Raw genomic sequence first — 20,763 nt, forward strand, 5'->3', positions numbered from 1 at the left:
CACAAGCAAGCAGCACAACCACTGACTATCATAGAAACAATAACAGAAGATGTCTGCATCCGATATAATAGATAACTTCCAAGAGATACAAACTCACCCTAGAAACAAACACGAACGCCCCCCCAAAAAAGGCTACCCCCAGCCACCCACAAACCTTTGGGGACAATTAAGAGGGCAAAGCAATTTTTAGAAATTAACCACAAGAAACAATTGTGTGAGAGCTGCTGCGGGTTCAGTTTGTGCAGTAGGGTATAGGGCTCCCGAAGGCCTTACACGTTGTCGCCTAAATGATTTGCTAGAAGATAATAATGTAATGGTCGGTAAATAACAGAGGCCTCGTAGTGAACATGGTAGAGAAGATGAAACGTCCGTCACCTCGATCTCTCCTCCGTCCATTAGAAAGGCAGCTCTGACAACAACAACACAGCCCAAGGCGCAGACTGCTCTGATTAATAACTGAGCATCGAACAGCCTTAGAGTGAAAATGAGAACAGTACAATTTTTCAGCAACGTCTTTAAACAGAGGTCCGAGCTACTCAGACACATGACTGCACCCACATCTCCACTCAATGTATAAATTAAACAGGTAATTTCAGGTGCCAATGCACAACTAATCTGATACACACACTCCTTGCCTCTCTAGTTAAGGATAGTGTCACCAAGTTATTGTAATGAAATAAATGACCTACGCTGAAATTATCTGCCATACTGAGCTGCAACAAGATTGAAAATAGGGCAGCTCAAGAGGAGCCTCGAGACTGGGCAGGAGAACTCTTTCAATACTTGCTAACAAAAAAAAAACATCTGCAGCACGCCTAGATAGCGCAACCACTCTAAAGAGGTACGGCCAATCCTGTTGCTCAGAATTCAGCCCAGGCCTATTGGCGCATGGTGTGAGCAGGAATTATTTAAACAAATCAAAAGAATGAGGTACAATTGGTAGGAGGGCTTGGAGTGGGCAATGCATGTAGAAAAGATAAGCGACTTTGGAGCTAGCCATTACCTCTTGTTCTACTTAACATCTTTTTATGGCCTTCTCTGTGGTTCAGGCTCAAAACTAGCGTTAGTGGTTCACTCACTAGCGAAAGAAATTCCGTACTGTGGAATTAGTTGTAAAAACATTTCCAGAAAGATGCAATGAAGAGGATAAGGAAAAACCTCACACCGCTGGTTACATGTAGTGTGTGCTGTAGGTTTTAAGATCTAATAACATTTAGAAAACAAACAATTCGGATGCCATGTTTTGAGCTACACTTGACTTGCTTGGCTCTGGCTTCTAGCCAGTGTCAGTGTCCTCAGTTTGACCTAAAACTAGACCCTCAGGAGAAGCACAATGGGCTTTTTATCAGGAAAACAATCCTGAAAGTGGAGTTTTTTTGCGAGGCTGGGAATGGGTTTTGTGATGAAGTAATTCTCCTACGACCTGCCCTGGGCAAAATGTAAGCTGGACTGCCTAATGTGCGAAGAGGCACCAAACAACTACACCATGAGGACAAGAAAAAGGCCCAGTGTCCAAACTCTACATGGATGTCTTTCAGGAAGAAAGCTGCAAGGGGAAACCTAGATCATACAGCTCAGCTGGGCCCTCAGCAGGAGCCTTCGATTCTAGGGGGGAGCCAAAGGGTCAACGTGGGTGCCTCAGGTCACACATGGCTCGCTTTCATTCAAAAATCTGAACTGAAGTTAGAAATTCAGTAGTTATCACCCCTAAGGTTTGAGGAAGTCTGCTACTCCACTTTTGGAACAGTTGAATTTACCTACTACCCTCCATTTTAGCACTGTCATGAGCTCCTACAAAGGGGCCACCAGGCTCTCGTATCCTCCTTAATTGAAACTGCCCCAGGACTAATTTGGGCAAGCCCTCTGTAGATGTAAAAAAATTAACAAGTTGCGGTTTGGAATATCAGTGTTGGGCTTTTTGGTGTTTAAAACAATCCTGTGCCATTATACATTGATCAACCTGAAGACTGAATGTGTTATAAAAGCTGATAAAGCACAATGCTTTCTTTACGTACTACCACTGCCCATCTACGTCTGGCATTTGAATTGTAGCGTCACCCCATTACGCACCACAAAGGCTTCCCTGTACTTACTCTACGGAAATGAAGACCAATTGGTTTCAAAGGACAGTTCCAACCGTATTAGTAGTGTATTTTCTGAACTGGGGGATAGAATTCTCCTTGGGGATTTCAATTGTGTCATGATTTATGCAGAAAATACTACTAACTCAGAAGCCTGTGCTCTTATGGTTAAAACTAGAGCCGCCCTTTGGGACTTGGCTCGGGTTCATGGTTTAGTTAAACTCTGGCATACTCTGTATCTTAAGACTCCTGCTTAGACCTTTCTCCTGCACCACAGACATTATTCACGGATCAATATGGGGTAGATTGACAGGATGAATGATTCTCTTAAGGAATTTATCTTAGTTAATACCAACTCTACGACACCTCACACAGTCTGGGATACAATGAAGGCTTTTGTATGCGGTATTACATTTCAGCATATTCGGAAAACTGAATGATCGCAGAAGGAGGAGGCCGTTTGATGCCTTACCCAACTTCGAGAGGTTTAATACCCGCAATCCCAAGCGATTAAGGATAGAGATCAGTAGGAGTCCTTTATTTATTCAACCTTAGTGGATCTTTGCTACAAGCTGGATCGACGGCTGTGGGTAAATATTGCAGCTAAGTATTTAAACCAGAGGTCTCTTCAATTGGAGTACGGGGAGAATATTGGGCGGGTTCTTGCCACCAAATAACAGAAGGGAGAAATAAGAAATTAATCAGCGTTACGGGCAATGATGGTACTCTCCCACCATGGAATTCTGCCATAGTCACGGAGTTTACAAAGTTCTTTAAGGACAATTATGTTCATTCACCACCTGTGGTACAATCTAGTATTAATGGCTATATTCGGAGCGCGTCTCCCCTGCCTTCGTCCATCCTAGAATGTGAAGCTAGAGAAGGATATATGAACTCAGGAAATTGAAGAGGCTACTAAGGTATTGCCAGCCGGTAAGGCTTCCAGGGAGGATGCCATTGTCCTGGAATTTTACAAGACGTTAGTGATGTTTTATTTACTCTTTTCTCAAACTTTCTATTAAGTATTGAGAATCGATCTGAAATTTCGGCCTCTTGGAATCTTATTAATATCATTGTATTTCTCACAAAAGAGAAACCGTCAGAGGAGAGAGGGCCATACCGGCTAATCTCAATCAATTCTGATGCTAAAAATGTTGCCAAAATGTTGGCAGTCCGTCTGGCTCCTCTGATCCAGTATTTAGTCCTGCTACAACAGCGTGGTTTTGTTCCCGGCCGGGATACTACCAGTCACACTAATACAGCCATTTTTTATGTGGTTAGGAACATCAGTATTTGGCTCAGTATGATTTTGCTAGATGCCCAGAAAGCTTGAGTGTTGTGGCCATTTCTCTGGTCTGCCCTGTCTGCATATGGTATTGGTAGTGGATCATGGCTATGGTTAGGTCCCTTTATCGAAAGCCGACATTTACACTAGATTTGGATGTTAGATGATTGATTTGTTCCTTATTCAGTATTGAGGCACCTGCCAAGGCTGCCCGCTCTCCCCTTTTTCATTTGCACTTTATATCAAACCCTATTTACAACATCTCAGTAGAAATCGGTGGATCCCTCCTGCAATTTTTAATAGTGTTCAACTGAAATAAGCGCATAGGCTCACGATTTTGCTATCTATTCTATTTATCCCGTGTTGGCAATAGGACAAATTACAACTGAGGCAGAGAGGTTCTGTTTTTTTCCTGGCGAGAAGCCCTACCTGTCTAAAATGCAAGCTATTTTGATTTTTGAATCTGACCATCCAGTCCAGGGGATTGTCACTATTGCCACATGCCTTAGGGTTAAGCTTTACGCAATGCAGGTCATATTGTTTAAATGAATTATGAATCCCTCAGAGTAAGTAATTGCGAAGATGTGGTCTTGGAACACCTTCCAATTAGTACTTTTGGAGAATTTAATATTGTTAAAATTAATGATTTACCAAAATTTCTGAGCAATCCCATTACGGTTGTGCATCACTTTTTTAGGCATCTCGATGGAGCATTTGGCAGCTTCATCTGGGGGTGTGGTAGGGCCAGAAGGGCGATTAGCCTTTTAAAACTCCCACCAGGCCAAGGTGGTCCAGTCTCTCCCGGACTTTAAGCTATATTTTTGGGCCACTTTTGGCTCTCAAATGAAGAATCCACCATGAGCTGGACAGCTACGTTCAGGGGTATAAAATGGCCTTAGGGACGAATTTTAAGTTTGCTCTGAGCTGATGTTCTGATCTGAACTATTTCAAGTGGGTAAGGTTTAAAAGCATTCAGGACGCTTTTTGAATTTGGGGGGAAATTTGCACCCAGCAGTCCTTTTTTAAAATATTTACCAATCCGTGATTTCTTTCTACATAACCCAGATTTATGGCTGGGTACAAGGATGAGGATACCCCGACTTACTTTTTCAACCTAGATGTCAAGCCCTCAATTAAAGCTCCGCATCGAATCTTGACCTTTGGTAGAGCGGATGATAGACCTGCTCTGGCTGCTAAATGGGGTGTTAAGGTTTGTCAGGGTATTTCAGGTAATGAAATCACGACTGCTTTTGATGTTATAAACTGGTCTGTCTCCTCAGTCAGTCTAAATTGCAGCAATTTCAAATACTGTGTATGCTGTACTATACCCCAGACAGAATATTTCAATAGTCTAGAAACAGCTCGACCCATAAGACTTATTGTTCTAAATAAATGTGACCCACATGCAGGACACATCTTTCATGAGTTTGGAGAATGCCCTGCACTTAAAACCTTTTGGTTTGGTGTACTACAATTATCTTTTCATCAGGATTATCACATTGAGCGACCCGTTAAGGATAAAAGGCTGACTTACAAACATGATAACCCCAGATAAACCTTGGTGGTATCAACTGCGACCACTGAAGCCAGTTTATGCATTGCCAGAGCTGGATAGAACCTATTCCTCCTACGGTTTCGGAATGGTGCTCACTGTTTTGGCAGATTTACAAACTTGAGGCTGCTGTTCTTAAAGACGAAGTCAAGAAAGCTCGAACGTGTTTAAATAATGTCTGGGTCAACCTATTCTCGTGAGGCGTAGAATCAGGCACCTCTGTAATCTCTTGAGTTCTCTTCTCTTTATCTGTATTTGCATTTATGCTGTCATATTTTATGATATCTTTCCTTCTTGGTATATTGGCCACTACTCAGCCTAAAGATTTATTTTCGATGTTGTGTGCCCATATTGGTTAAATTATTATGCATATGATTTATTAAGTGCTACAACATCAATAATTAAAAAAAATATATATATATATCTCCTGAACTAAGCCTTGACTGCTTAGCTAGGTATCCTTGGACAGTCAAATGTACACACCGATAGCTTGGTTAACCAACTGGACTGCAATACAAACAGAGGCACGGAGATCTGAAGGTAAATGACACTGCCTGCTCTCTGATGCTGTCAAATTTTTACCAGCGGCTCCAGAGCATCGACACATTTGAATAAATCTGGAGAACGCAAGTATTACAATACTCATCTCTGTCACCTGCTGTGCTGCATAATAAAAAGCCAATGCTTGCAAATGGGTAGTTTTTCAGAATGTTATTTAAGGAGGACAAGGTCGGCAGTCACTTTGAATCATAATCTCTTCTACTGTGTCTCGTGTGAAATGTCACCATCTTGGTGGCCTGTACGCTTGATGAAATATTAGACTTCACTCTTTTCTGACTACAATTAAATAAGGCTCCATATCACAGTCTACTTTCAGACTTAAGAGTACCTGTTCCAAGCTACTGCAAGTATAGGTGCAGTTCTCTGGCAAGGATGTGACTGCATACTATGGTCTGCATTGTACGGCTCGCCGCAGCTCATGTGGGATTGCTTTTTGGATTATTTTCCAGTGCTCTAGATTACCTGATCTTACTACACTGATAGTCAACACTGATTTAATTTGTATGTGCAGGTGCCTCCCAATCCAGCAGCTGAAATGTAAAAAGGAATTGTGTGCAGTGCAAGGTTCTAATTGCCAATACTACCTTGTGCAGGTAATTATATACCTGTTCAATGCCTTACAGTATTTTCATAGAGATGCCTTAACGTACCCATGAGATGAACCAGGTGATTACATTACTTTAAGCATGCCAGTTCATGCAGAATACATTCTTACACAAAGGTTTCGCAGCCAGGCATATGTGCAACTATTTACTTCATTGATGATTATGCAATTTATGCAGAAACACTGTCCATCCTTTAATAATTTATTTATTAGTCTGTTTAAACGTCAGTCAATAGGGAATTCTCTTTTAATAAATGTCATGTTTGAAAGTTGGAAGGTGCAGAACGTCTACTGCATAAGGCTGCATCTCCTTTTGGTCTTAATAAATCACACTAGTTCTTTAAAAAATAAAATGCACTAGGCAAATTGCGTTTTCCTTGTACTAAACACACACACACTTCCACGAAGCAGTACATTTGATATATGCAACTACACAGTTATTTCCTTGTAATGATTTGACTTTTATGCACATATAAGATTCTTACCAGAATAATAAGGGAAACCGGTCCAATGAAACTCCAAATGAAATAGTTATCTATTCGAAGCCAGCAACTGTGGTAAGAAGCAGAAAAAGAAAGTACTATCAGAATAAGTCAAACCAAGATCTTGCTATGCAGCTCGTCTTTACAATATATCCATTCTCAACCAAATAGCTCTTCAGTTTGCAGTTAAAAAAGGTAAATAACTTAATACAGTGTATTTGTACGTATGTGACCATGGTAGAAGATCACAACTTGATAAAAGTCCATTCTGTGGAGAGAACAATATGCATATCAGTGTGACATAAGTAATATTAGTCACATTGTTCTTTCGGTCATGAGCACAAGCAGGCCTAATACCGGAGTGTCAGTCAGTGTTACTGCTCTCGTGGTCTAGTTTCAAAAGAGGGACAATGAGTGACAAGAGTAGGGTGCCTAAAGTTCATTAGCTATGTATGCCCAGAAAGGGTGATGGAGTGCCTCCCTTTGGTTTATTAGAGCAAACATGCCGGAACCTTAAACATAACACCTTACATTTTTCCACCCACACAAGACAGGACATTCAGATTGTCATGGATGCACTTATAAACTGAAGACTTGGGAAAAGGTCTGGGCCATTAAAACTGAGTTCTGAAAATTTGACACTGGGGCACCGCTTAAGTTTCTGAAAGGATAGCGTCCACACATGTAGCCAGATGTATGCATGTCATCCTCCACATTTTGTTAGAGCTGCAGGAAAATGAGTTTATTTATTTCTCTATTTGTATTACACTGACAAATTCAAATAGGATGCCTCATCTAAATGGTACTTCTAACACCGGATTTCATGAGGGATCACAGTGTGCTTTTCATACTCTTCTGACTGAAGAGGTCAACTATTATTGCATTATTATTTTTTAACTGTTTGAGATGACAACATTAAGTTTTATGCCATGCAAGAAGCCCATACCACGACAATTGCACTCTTCCACATATTTTCCAAAATTGACAAGGTAAAAAACCATGCCAAGTTCTATGTATATTAGACAAAAGAAGAAACATGGACAGCAAATTCTGGATCTTTGACATGGATCATGAGGTACGAGTCCAGCAGCAGGTAAAATGTAGGATGGTACAACTGGGGCGACAGTGGTCCTATGAAAAACCCAAGTGAGGAGTCTCATTTTCGGTTTCTTAACGTCCTGTCAATCTTAAAAATGCCCTCAAAGAGTAAACTATTAACATACTGAGGCCACCACGACCAGGATTTTTAGAAACAGTCCATGTTTCTCGATTAGCTCGAATTTTAATCCATGACAACCAAACGTAGCAATTAGGTGACGTTTATTTTAACCCTCTAATGACCACTGTCCTAACACAAGATTTTATTATTTGTTAACCAAATGAAGCTAATGTGTAAAATATATATAGTTTACTTGTTTTTCCTTTTTAAATCCAGACACTAAGTTTAAAAAATATCAAGTAAAAATATGTTTGCCCTTTGCAGATTCGATTAATAACTATTGGGGCCATTTTCTAATATAATGAACAAGATAACTTATTCTTAGATCATACACAAAGTGTTCGTCCCAGTAGAACAGACTATATAATGTCATTCGTTGAAAGATGGTGCGTTATTAATAAAATAATTCATCTGGGACTGTGTGAAATAGGAAAAATAAAACGCGATATTAGAGTACAATGATGAAAAGCTCATCATGTCTTGTTCTGCTTTCATATATATTGGATCCCTCCTGAATACCTTTTATTTGTCTTTCATCATCAACCAAATCAAACACAGCTTGCATGGTCAACAGCAGCTTCCTGTGGTAAAATTAATTATCAAACGACAAAGGAAACAAAAGCAAAACACATTCCTGCCTCCAGCAAGCAAAGCCTAAGACACAGGTCCAGATCTGACAGCTGTCACTTTCTATAATTAACTACTTTACACAAAAAAGGAAAATGAAACGTGAATGGCGCAGATGGGATACAATACAAGAGTATCTGCTACTGAGTGTGGTGGCTGGACAGCTACATGAGCACTACTTCAAGACTGGCAGCCGAGAAGTAGTTCATTCAGAGCAGAACCTGCTAATTCATATGCGCTGTTTGAAGAATTGCTTGTAGACTGCAATCACTGTGATATAAAAATAACTCCCTTTCACAACTTAAGCATGCTTTACGCTTTACCTGCTTTATGTATGTTTTGTCCTAGTACTACTTTTTATTAGCATTTTGCAACTTAAGATATTCAACAGAGAAAGGAAAAATAATGGATGCTGTTCTGGTTTTTGATTGGAGGTTCTTTAAGGAACGGTTAAGGGGCTGGTAGTGGTACCTGAGAGTTCAAAGCTAATATGGCAACTATGCGGCATAAGTACTGTTAAGCAGCAACACAAAACTATTACTTGTGTTCCTTTTCTAAATTCCGATCTATTTTTATTTAAAGATCATTCTGGTTTACAATCCTACGCACCAGAATGCTCATCTGCTAAACTTAGTCGCTAGCGAAATGTTTGAGTGCTCAGCATATCTCCTCTAGTACCAATAAAGCTTTCAGACATGATTTTATTCTCCTAGCAACCATCCGACGTCAAACAGGCTGTAACAAAATTATTCACTTGAAAACACTCAGGTCGTTAGCAATTACTCACGCTTTCTCTGTTCCATAGCTCTTGTAGTCAACTGCTGCAGAAACGCCAACTACGGTGGCAGGGAAGAGGTAACCAGCAACATAGTAGTACTTCTTTCTGGAATATTCACTTTCAAATACCTCAACTAGCATGAGGTAGAGCTGGACTCCTTCCAGGCACATCCAGGCAAAGGCTGCAAGGAAGAAGAAGTGCAGAAGACCCGCAAATATGGGACACGCAACCTGGAAGCAAAAAAACAATTCACCATGAAAACAGCCTCTACAGACGAAATCTAGAAAATGCAAAGGACGGACAACCACACAAACAAACCGAAACGAACGATTCGATGCAAATGAAATGTATTAATTCTGCAGTTCAATGGTAAATGAGACTTAGCAGTAAAAATGCTTGAAATTTCATTCTGTAAGAAAACAAAACGGTCACTAAAAACTTTATTAGATCACCTTCCATCCACAATGAAAAACAGTCTCAGAAGATTAAGAAGAAATGAATCTGTGATCTTATTTCAGAAACAAATATTCCTCCTGAACAGACCTTCAGGAGATTTCATGTGATATTAATCGGCATAAGAAACGTTCAAGTGGAAAAGCTATCAGTGTGTATTTCATTATATCATGCTATATTTCTTTGTGAAATATTTTAAAGAAATTAGTCACAGATTATACAGTAGTATATAAAATAGCTCCGACTACAAACGTCACATGTAAACCTATAGCAAGATGCTTCACAATTATTTTGATAAACGCAACACTTGGATTAATGCGAAATTGACAATATTATTTATTAAGGCGCTTTACTATTTATTCCTTATTTATCTGACCTTAAAATTTCTCCACTGTCCTAATTTCTAGGCATTAACAGCAGACACTTTTAAGTGGATATAAAGATCAATATGTAAAACAGGGTCTCTTACCTTGTAGTCAACTTTATCGATGCCTATTAAGAAAATGAACTCCGCGATGAACAGATTGATGCAGAGGTTCTTGTGGATGGTGTTGCGGTCACTCTGCAGGCCGCGAAAGAAGCAGAACGTGAAGATACAGATGATCATACACACAAGGGAGATGACAATTCCGACCCATGTGATGACCGTGAGAAGTAACTCGTGGACCTGGCTTTTATACTAGAAAAAAGCAAAATACTATTATTTTTTAGCAGAAACTGGGAAAAGTAATTAAAGTAATTTACGACTTGCAAAATGAAAATACATTGTTTTACTTTTCAGCGGAATGATTAGCAAAACATTCAATGATATCAGATGTGCAAAGTAATGTTGCGCAAGTGCTTCGAGTAAAGAACAGATACTTATAAAAGCTCCTACTATGGACACAGTTAACAGTGCCTTCTGGATCTATGGACGATACTATGCTGACTTCTTTCCTTAAAGAGCTCATCAATTTAAAATTTCTCTACCTACTTGAAGAGAGGCATATACCCTGACATTTTAATGTGTACTGTGCGAATTTCCTCTCAAGAAACAAGGTCTTGACTCAAAAGATACAATAAATTACTGACCAAATTATACACTGCCTTTCATAAAGAAAACTGAATCAGTGGCCAGTACCCAGTTACACAACTATTTACTTTCTAATTTCCACTACAGTTTAAGATCCTTATGGTGTAGAGAAAATGCAGTATTTATTAGGAAATAACTGCATGAAACAAGGCATAGTGCTCATTCTAATGCACAAACTGTTGGATCGATCGCCTGCTTTTGACATAGATGACCACAGGTTGCTCCTCAACCAGATGGTGCATGAATTAGAAGCAAGTAGTCTGGCATTCTACTAGATTTGTTCCTAACCTTATCAACACATTCTTTTTTTAGATAATGTTGGGACGAATGTAAATTCTTTGGGATGAGGTGTACTCCAAGGCGGCTTATTACTGCTCTTTTAACATCTACAAGTTCTCCTCATGAGGATTACCGAAGTCCATGGCTGTCACTGTCAACTGTATACTAATGATACACAGATTTTACAGGAGGTTCATGAAGGACCTCATAAAGGAAAAAAATAGGCAGATACTTTGTGTCCCAATTCAAATTTAGATTTTATCAAGTTGTGTTTGTCAGTTAATATGAAATTATGTCACTATGTCCCTTGTTTGGAACTAATCTCACTAGATTAGCTGCCTGTCCTGACCCCCTGTCTTGTCTTTTGCTTTTTAGATACTGGCCATCACAAAGGCAGTGTGCTTACATTTTTTTTTTTTTATAAATCTTTTTACTGAGTTTCCTTTTTTTCATTATACTGCAAGAAAACAGTGCAAACATTTGAGATAATAGGTCTCGTGCACCAACATTGAACAGCTTATCTGGTGAGCATAATGCACCTTTAACAACTGCTCAGCCAGGGGCCATCAAATCCCTCACGTAGTATTGGAGAACACAGAGAATAGAGGGGTTGGCTAGGACAGCGTCCACTAGGGTCCCATATTTTAGCAACCTTCTGAGGGCAACTGCTCCCCAGGTAGATTCTCTATTCTGCTGCTGCACAGAAGTCTGTGGGTCTGGTCCATTCTGTCGTGGTGGGAGCTGCTGGACCCCTCCATGTGCGGGCAAGTTAGACAATATTCTAGCCAGATGCTGCTAGTTGTTTTACCCGTCCAGTTGCTGTCCCAGCCCATCATAATCTTTAACAATGCACGCTTTGAGTCCATTTCTAGGCCCACATCAGTCGCCACAGTCAAAGTGCAGTAAATGTTTGACCTATACCTGTATGCTAATTTAATATATTAAAAATATGCTCACTACAGGGAGTGCAGAATTATTAGGCAAGTTGTATTTTTGAGGATTAATTTTATTATTGAACAACACCCATGTTCTCAATGAACCCAAAAAACTCATTAATATCAAAGCTGAATATTTTTGGAAGTAGTTTTTAGTTTGTTTTTAGTTTTAGCTATGTTAGGGGGATATCTGTGTGTGCAGGTGACTATTACTGTGCATAATTATTAGGCAACTTAACAAAAAAAAATATATACCCATTTCAATTATTTATTATTACCAGTGAAACCAATATAACATCTCAACATTCACAAATATACATTTCTGACATTCAAAAACAAAACAAATCAGTGACCAATATAGCCACCTTTCTTTGCAAGGACACTCAAAAGCCTGCCATCCATGGATTCGGTCAGTGTTTTGATCTGTTCACCATCAACATTGCGTGCAGCAGCAACCACAGCCTCCCAGACACTGTTCAGAGAGGTGTACTGTTTTCCCTCCTTGTAAATCTCACATTTGATGATGGACCACAGGTTCTCAATGGGGTTCAGATCAGGTGAACAAGGAGGCCATGTCATTAGATTTCCTTCTTTTATACCCTTTCTTGCCAGCCACGCTGTGGAGTACTTGGACGCGTGTGATGGAGCATTGTCCTGCATGAAAATCATGTTTTTCTTGAAGGATGCAGACTTCTTCCTGTACCACTGCTTGAAGAAGGTGTCTTCCAGGAACTGGCAGTAGGACTGGGAGTTGAGCTTGACTCCATCCTCAACCCGAAAAGGCCCCACAAGCTCATCTTTGATGATACCAGCCCAAACCAGTACTCCACCTCCACCTTGCTGGCGTCTGAGTCGGACTGGAGCTCTCTGCCCTTTACCAATCCAGCCACGGGCCCATCCATCTGGCCCATCAAGACTCACTCTCATTTCATCAGTCCATAAAACCTTAGAAAAATCAGTCTGGAGATATTTATTGGCCCAGTCTTGATGTTTCACCTTGTGTGTCTTGTTCAGTGGTGGTCGTCTTTCAGCCTTTCTTACCTTGGCCATGTCTCTGAGTATTGCACACCTTGTGCTTTTGGGCACTCCAGTGATGTTGCAGCTCTGAAATATGGCCAAACTGGTGGCAAGTGGCATCGTGGCAGCTGCACGCTTGACTTTTCTCAGTTCATGGGCAGTTATTTTGTGCCTTGGTTTTTCCACACGCTTCTTGTGACCCTGTTGACTATTTTGAATGAAACGCTTGATTGTTCGATGATCACGCTTCAGAAGCTTTGCAATTTTAAGAGTGCTGCATCCCTCTGCAAGATATCTCACTATTTTTGACTTTTCTGAGCCTGTCAAGTCCTTCTTTTGACCCATTTTGCCAAAGGAAAGGAAGTTGCCTAATAATTATGCACACCTGATATAGGGTGTTGATGTCATTAGACCACACCCCTTCTCATTACAGAGATGCACATCACCTAATTTGCTTAATTGGTAGTAGGCTTTCGAGCCTATACAGCTTGGAGTAAGACAACATGCATAAAGAGGATGATGTGGTCAAAATACTCATTTGCCTAATAATTCTGCACTCCCTGTATTTGGAGTAGTTTATAGAAGAGACCTGATCCAACCCTTCGATTACTTGACTGCTCTGCTGAGTAACAAACTATGTCACAATATTTTACTGGTAAATTGTAATCAGTATAAAACAGAACTGCATTACAGTTTTAGCTTATACTTATTTGACATTGCTATATCCACCCAAAAGGAGGCACTCATTTGGCTGAAAGAGTTTGTGCAGTAAACCGACAGCTACTATCCCCCTCCTTTTTAAAAATGGTATACAAAGTAGTGACGCTAAAATGGGGTTATTTGGTGAAGACGTTGGTTAACCTGAGTAACTAGAGATAATTGTTATGACTCTTAAGGAACGTTTTTGTTTTTATGATCTAAATTGTTTTGCTTGCAGAAAAGACACTGAGTCACCAAGAAGACTGATACAGTTGTTCTCAACTGAAGACTGCCTTGAAAAAATGAGGAAGTGTTAAATTGAAACTGCAATCTATTACAAAGTCTGGAACAAAGGTTTGTGTGACTAACATCTCCGAAAGAGGGAATACATCTAAAAAATCACGTGGGTGGTTTGCCTTAAACTAATACATCTAGAAGACATGAGTTCAAAAATGGTGTTCTCAAGGATGGCAAAAACATGTTAAAATGTTCCCCAATTCTGGTCATTAGGTCTCCAGTCACACATAACCAAAGGTTACAAGACTTATTCTGATCAGCAGTTATTGCCAGACCAGGATTGTGAAGAAAAGCATAGCAAACTACACAGGGGTTGATTTTCTTCTTAAAAACCCAATACTGAAACAATGCCCATGTTCCCTTTTGTTGCAAATTCTGGGGAAGTTATGTAGAACACCTACTCGCAACATCTGATAGATAACCTTAGTGCAGAAAGTGGAACAGAACCATTCATTTACATTTCTAAGGACGATTGGAGAATCTACTCATTCTACTATAACAGGACAACCTCACATGGAAGATTTAGGCTCCTTTTCACACAACTGTTATAAAACTAATAACCAGAACTAGTGCAACTAAACACCGGCTAGCAGCATTAAATAATTTTTGTAGTTGTATCAGAACCTCTGTGCACCTCGGAAGGTCAAAGACCTGTAGATGTGAATGGCACCCCAACTAAGAAAAAGGTTATTTCACTTCAAAACAAACTGAAGACTTCCCCCATATAACTGATGGTGAAAAGAGGGATTAGATACTTCTTCTGGAGTCCTGATGAAGTCTTCGCAATTTGCTTCTCTCAACATATTTCACTCTCAGGATCACAGTTGTATGCTGTGGTACACACACAAAAGTCTCAGACTAGAAAATAGACATGAATGCACCCAGATTCTTTAAGTAGAAGATTGTCGTCTTGTTGTTGCTGTGGGGTAGGAACTCTATCCCTAACTGAGACGTATTTCATTAGAATGTAAAACACCTTCATATCAAAAAAAGCTCATGTGAAGTAACTTGTTGCTGAGGTGGATCAGCTTATTGCAAATCTGCAATAGGTAACACAACTCAGGCTCTGCAGATATCTTTGGAAATGATCTGAATCCACTGTTGTATGTGGCATAGCATGGATGGACTGGGAGAAGTAAAGCACTACATCGGTTGGAGGAGTCTGCAGAGGAAGTCCGGCCATGCCACAACAACAAAAAATTGTACTGATCGTATGGGTGATTCTGAGGAAGGTGAAGCAGGTCGTGCCCAAGACAAAGATACCTTTGCATACAATGCATACATTGGAACTAACTGGACACTAATATACCACTATAGACTCCTACTTGAGGGAATGTATAAAAAAAGCTCTGAAAGTAATCTTTATTTTATTGGACGCTAAAATGGAACCAAGCAAAGAAGCCAAGGAATTCCCGTTCCTCCAGTGTAAGAAAATCAGCAATGAGACCCAAAGCAGTTTTAAGTACACCGAGGAAACAAATGAAAGGGGTTAATGTGCAAACCTAGTTGTGCACTCTGACTGCTGAGACCGATCACAGAAATGAACACTTTTAGCTTCATCAAAAGGGGCTGCAAGTTCCTATTAACACTGAATGGAAGAAACTCAGGAGGCAATAATGCCTTGTATTCTCCAGTCAAAAAGAAGGAATAATCCACTGCCCACGAGAAAGCAACACTAAGACCGGAACTCATTTTTCAATACTCCTAGGTGCAGGAACAATACAAACATGCCACTTGGGCCCTCTAGCTGTGCTCTCAAGCAGGCTTTTCCTGTAAGAATAAATATATTCATAAATACATCCACTGTAAAAGGTAGCTCATTGTTTTACCATTTACTCAATTTATGGAAGCAACTTTAGCTCATTAAGCTCAGGGGCAACAATGCGACGCCAAACCCATTTATTAAGGCAAAATGCTACACCATTCTTCAACACAATCCTGCAAACGTTTAACACAAAGGCAACATAAAATTCAAAGAAAAGTTTGTAATTTCACTCATTACTTAATTTTTCATTAATTTAAAAGTTGTTACTTTACACAAGGTACCTCATGATGATAAATCCAAGGTCCAAATGTAAACATTGAAGAAATGCTAGCACACTTACCACAATTTCTCTACGGGCCATGAGGATTGCAAAGTTGGTTAGGTGACTACATGCACAAGTTGTATGTGTTTTATTGGTGTCAACGAGTTTGCAGCCTTGAGTGGACCAGTATCCCACCATAGTCCTTTCAGAATAGTTCCAAAATGAGCAGTTTGCATTGAAATAGTTGACAGTCTGGAAAACAAAGTGGCACAATAACTCATTTTTCCCCAACCAAACCGATATAACAATGTTGAAACAGTCTGAATGGAACTCCTAAACTGTTTCACAAAATACTAATATATACTGAATTTTGTTTAGAAAATTGTGTGCGATTTTGGCTTACTTATTTGAACATTCCACTTACCATTTAGATATAAGAAATGTTTTCTTTTCATATCATAAAAGATCAGTCCCAATGTACAAGTTATTTACCTTCGGTAACAAAATATCTGGTAGAGACATATTCTAGTTGCAGATTCCTTAACCTTAGAATTTTCCCCCAGGCATCAGACTGGATCCAGAGATTTTTTCTTTGAGCAATACCCTTGCGCATCAGTAGGTGGCGTCGGTTGACTTTGCGGGCGTCAGTCGCCGTGATGACACCGACGACACCTCAGCGCAGTGACATCATTCCTTTAACGACTTTCCACACAAAAGCGCAGAGCTGCTAAGAACACTGAGAATGGTGCGCCAGAGTCCCTAGAAATCAGTTTGCAAGTGGGGAGGATAGGAGGGTCAGTAAGGAATCTGCAATTAGAATATGTCTCTACCAGATATTTTGTTACCAAAGGTAAGTAACTTGTACATCTGATGGAGACTTCTAGTTGCAGATTCCTTACCTTAAAATAAATACACAAGCAATGCAGTGGGCTGTAAACCAATTACACACTAGAAAGTCCTGCAGGACCAAACGACCAAAGAAGCTGTCCCGACGGACCTGATGTCAAGGCAGTAATGTTTAGAAAATGTGTGCAGGGATGCCCACGTAGCTACCTGACAGATATCCAGGACATGAACTCTGCGTGCTAACGCAGTTGAAGCAGCAGTTGCTCTGGTGGAATGAGTGCGCAAGCCCTCAGGGGGATGCTTGTTGGCCAAAGCGTAGCACATCTTGATGCAAAGAAGTACCCATCGAGAGATGGTACGTTTTTGCACCACCTTCCCTTTCTTCGCACCCACATATCCAACATAGAGTTGATCGTCCACCCAGAAACCTTTAGTACGATTTAGATAGAGCACCAATGCTCTTTTTGGGTCCAGACTGTGGAGCCTCTCCTCCTCATGGGAAGGATGTAGGGGTGCGTAAAAAGTAGGCTCAAAGGGAGTACACATTAAGTAAGTAAAGACAAGATTCAGGTCCCAGTGAGGTATGATAAATGGAGTGAGGAAATAAATGGGTGAGACATTTAAGGAAATCGATTGACAATAGAAGACTTAAAGAGTGAGGGCTGATCAGGTAACCTAAGAAAGGTCGAAATAGCTGATAAATAGCCTTTAAGGTTCCCCAAAGCAGAGCCCTCCTGGGCTAAAGAAAGAATGAACAAAAGAACCTCAGAAAGAGGATCAGAGAGGGTATCAACAGATTAGTTGCTACACCACGCCACAGATTTATGCCAAAGACAGGCGTATACCGTTTTGGTGGAGGGACTCCTGGCTGCCAAGATAACATCAAGGTCAAAAATAGTCAACTACCGCCGCTCAATCTCCAGGCATGAAGGTGAAGACTGGACAGGTTCAGGTGGAGAACCGTCCCCTGTTGCTGCAACAGAAGACCCGCCCAAAGAGGCAGTCTGAGTGGAGGACTGGTGGCCATGCTCAATAGCTCTAGATACCATACCCTCCATGCCCAGCCCAGAGCCACCAAGATAACTTGGGCCCGGTTGTTCCTGATCTTCTTGAGAACTCTGGGCAGAAGTGGTAGAGGCGGCAAGTCATAAAGGAGACCGGAGTTGCAATCGAGATGAAAAACGTCTCTGAGCAAGTGCCGCCTTCTAAACTACAACACGCAAAACAGCTGACACTGCGCGTTCTCTGTGGTGGCAAACAGATCCAACCAAGGCTCTCCCCACTGCTGAAAGAGACCTTGTGCCACGGCCGGATGGAGACGCGATTCGTGATCGACTGCTGAGTTTGTCTGCTCTGGCATTCAGAGAGCACGTGGAATACCAGGGTAATGCATAGTGCCTCCTGACAAAGGGTCCAGGACCCTACTTTGAACTGTTTGTTGCAGTACCACATGGCGGCAGTGTTGTCGGTGAACACTTGCACTACTTTCCCTTTGAGAGAGGGATGAAATGCTTTCAACGCAAGCCTGATTGCCCGGAGCTCCAGAGGCATCTGAAATCCGCCTCTCCCATGTGGCCGCTCCACACCCCAGAAGTGACTCATCGGTCACTATGGATAAATATGGCTGGGGAAGGGAGAGGGATCTGCCGTGGACCCAACGCGGATTCGAAAGCCACCACTGCAGGTTTTTTGCAGTCCCCTCAGATCTGGACCATGTCGAACAGATTTCCCTTATGCTGCGCCCAGTGGAACTTCAAGTCCCACTACAGAACCCGCATTTGCCATCTGGCATGTCTCACTAGCAGGATGCAGGAGGCCATGAGGCCCAGCAGCCTCAGTCAGTCTCACCAAAACCCAAAGCAGAGGCTGAAAGATCGGAATCATAGCCTGAATATCTTGGATTAGCTTTTCAGTAGGATAAGCCTGAAACTGCACTGTGTCCAGAACAGCCCAGATAAAAGGGAGCATCTGAGAGGTAGTCAGGTGTGACTTCGGCACGTTGATAGTGAACCCCAGCACGTGCAGGAGGTTCGCCGTAGTCTGAAGTTGGGAGAGGACTTTCTGGGGTAAGTCCTCCTTCGACAGCCAGTCGTCGAGGTAGGGGAAGACTGAAACCCATAACCGGCACAGATGAGCTGAAACCACCGCCATCACTTTTGTGAACACCTGAGGGGTGCTGCTAAGGCCGAAGAGGAGCACGGTAAACTGAAAGTGCTCGTGACCTACCACGAATCACAGGTAAAGTCTGTGGGCAGGCAGGATGGGAATGTGGAATATAAACATCCTGCAAGTCCAACGCTACCATCCAGCCTCCTGGGTCTAAGGCAGACAGGGTGAGCATTTTGAATTTATCCTTCTTAAGGAAGTAATTGAGGTCCCGAAGGTCTAGGACAGGACGCAAGCCATTGTCCTTTTTCGGCACCAGAAAGTAGCAGGAATAACAACCACAACCTACTTCTGGCACCGGGACCTTCTATATGGCTCACTTGGCCAAGATAGCTGCGACTTCCTGGCGGAGAAGTGCCAAATGATCCTCTGGAAGAAGGCTGACTGATGGAGGCATAGCTGGTGGGGCAGATTCGAAGAGGAGGGAATAGCCATTTCGAACTATCTGCAAAACCCACCTGTCCGTAGTGATGGATTCCCAATGGGGCAGGTGATGGTGAATCCTGCCACCAACTGGATCAGAGCGAGGGGAGAGACTAGGAGGGTTTGGAGGCTGAGGCAGGGATTGGACTGGGAAGACCTCTGGTTACCTGTCCCACACCCTCGAGGAATTCCGTGTCCCCGGCCACGCAGTGGCTGAACACCATAGGTGGCACAGTGGCTGGGTTGGGGATGCAACAGGGAGCCCCTTCCATGGCCATGAAAGGAGTGGAAGGTGAACTGTTGGGGGCTAGGGGCAGAGGTAAGGCCAAGGGACCAAGCCGTAGCCCAGGAGTCCTTGAACTCTCCAAGGCAGAGTCTGCCTCGTCTCCAAAGAGACAAGAGCCATCAAAGGGCATGTCCATAAGAGACAGTTGGACATTTCCCAAGAAACCAGAAGTAAGCAACCAGGCGTGGTGCCTCAAGACCACCGTTGTTGCAACCGATCTGCCTAGAGAGTCAGTCGTGGCCAGCAAACGTTGGATTGTGAACTTTGTTGCATCTCTCCCATCAGTGACAGCTTGGGAGACGATAGCATGGGCATTCTCCGGTATCTGCGGCAGAACCTGCGCAACCGTATCCCACAAAGAGCGGGTATAGCGGCCCGAAAGGCATGTGGTGTTCACGGACCACAGCGCGAGACTGGAGGAAGAAAACATCTTCTTCCCAAATTGGGCCAGCCTTTTTGATTCCTATCTGTGGGAGTGGAAGGGGATGAGCCCAAGGAAGAGGAAGCCTGGATGACAAGATTCTGGCGTGGGGTGTTGGGACAGGAATGTAGGGTCATTTGGGGTGGGCCGATGGCGGCGTGCAATAGTCCTGCTCACGGGAGCCCCTGTGGTGGGCTTGGACCAAGTACCCAAGAGGGCATTGGTGAGGGCTTCATTGAACGGCAGAAGGGGCGCAGAGCACCTCCGTCAGGAGATTTGACCTGTCCTCAACAGTAGGCAGCTCAAGGCCAAGGACCTCAGCTGCCCTACTAGCCACCATAGAATAAGTTGCTCCCTCCGCTGTAGCCACAGTATGAGACAGCATGCCAGCGTCTGGAGAAGTGTCCAGGGCACTGGCCTCACCCAACCCCTATGCCCAGTCCAATTCAGGGACTTCCTGGTATTCACAAGGGTCCAGGGACCCCTCCAATCCTTCCCTGAATTCGTACTCATAACAAAAAGGGTCCAAATCCGACTTGGGGTGAGTAGGCCCCATCGAAGCTAGAGACGGCATTGGCAGATGCCGTTCTGACTCAGTTATCAGGGATGAGGACAGGGTCAACGTCAATGGTGGGCACCATTGATGTTGGGAG

At 42.2% G+C, this 20,763-nt stretch overlaps 1 protein-coding gene across 6 annotated transcripts in view; it reads right to left on the reverse strand.

The window, feature by feature from the left end:
• Nucleotides 1-20,763, reverse strand: part of ADGRL2 (adhesion G protein-coupled receptor L2) — a 228,396-nt gene that overhangs the window by 19,575 nt on the left and 188,058 nt on the right. For all 6 annotated transcript variants that reach the window (XM_069232209.1, XM_069232207.1, XM_069232208.1 and 3 more), the window contains 4 exons: nt 16,047-16,220; nt 10,112-10,321; nt 9,199-9,419; nt 6,569-6,635 (listed from right to left, as the gene is read on the reverse strand). In XM_069232209.1, coding sequence (XP_069088310.1) covers nt 6,569-6,635; nt 9,199-9,419; nt 10,112-10,321; nt 16,047-16,220 — 672 coding nt within the window. The remainder of the gene's footprint in view (nt 1-6,568; nt 6,636-9,198; nt 9,420-10,111; nt 10,322-16,046; nt 16,221-20,763) is intronic.

The sequence above is a fragment of the Pleurodeles waltl genome, chromosome 4_2 (assembly GCF_031143425.1).
Source record: "Pleurodeles waltl isolate 20211129_DDA chromosome 4_2, aPleWal1.hap1.20221129, whole genome shotgun sequence".
NCBI classification, from domain to species: domain Eukaryota; kingdom Metazoa; phylum Chordata; class Amphibia; order Caudata; family Salamandridae; genus Pleurodeles; species Pleurodeles waltl.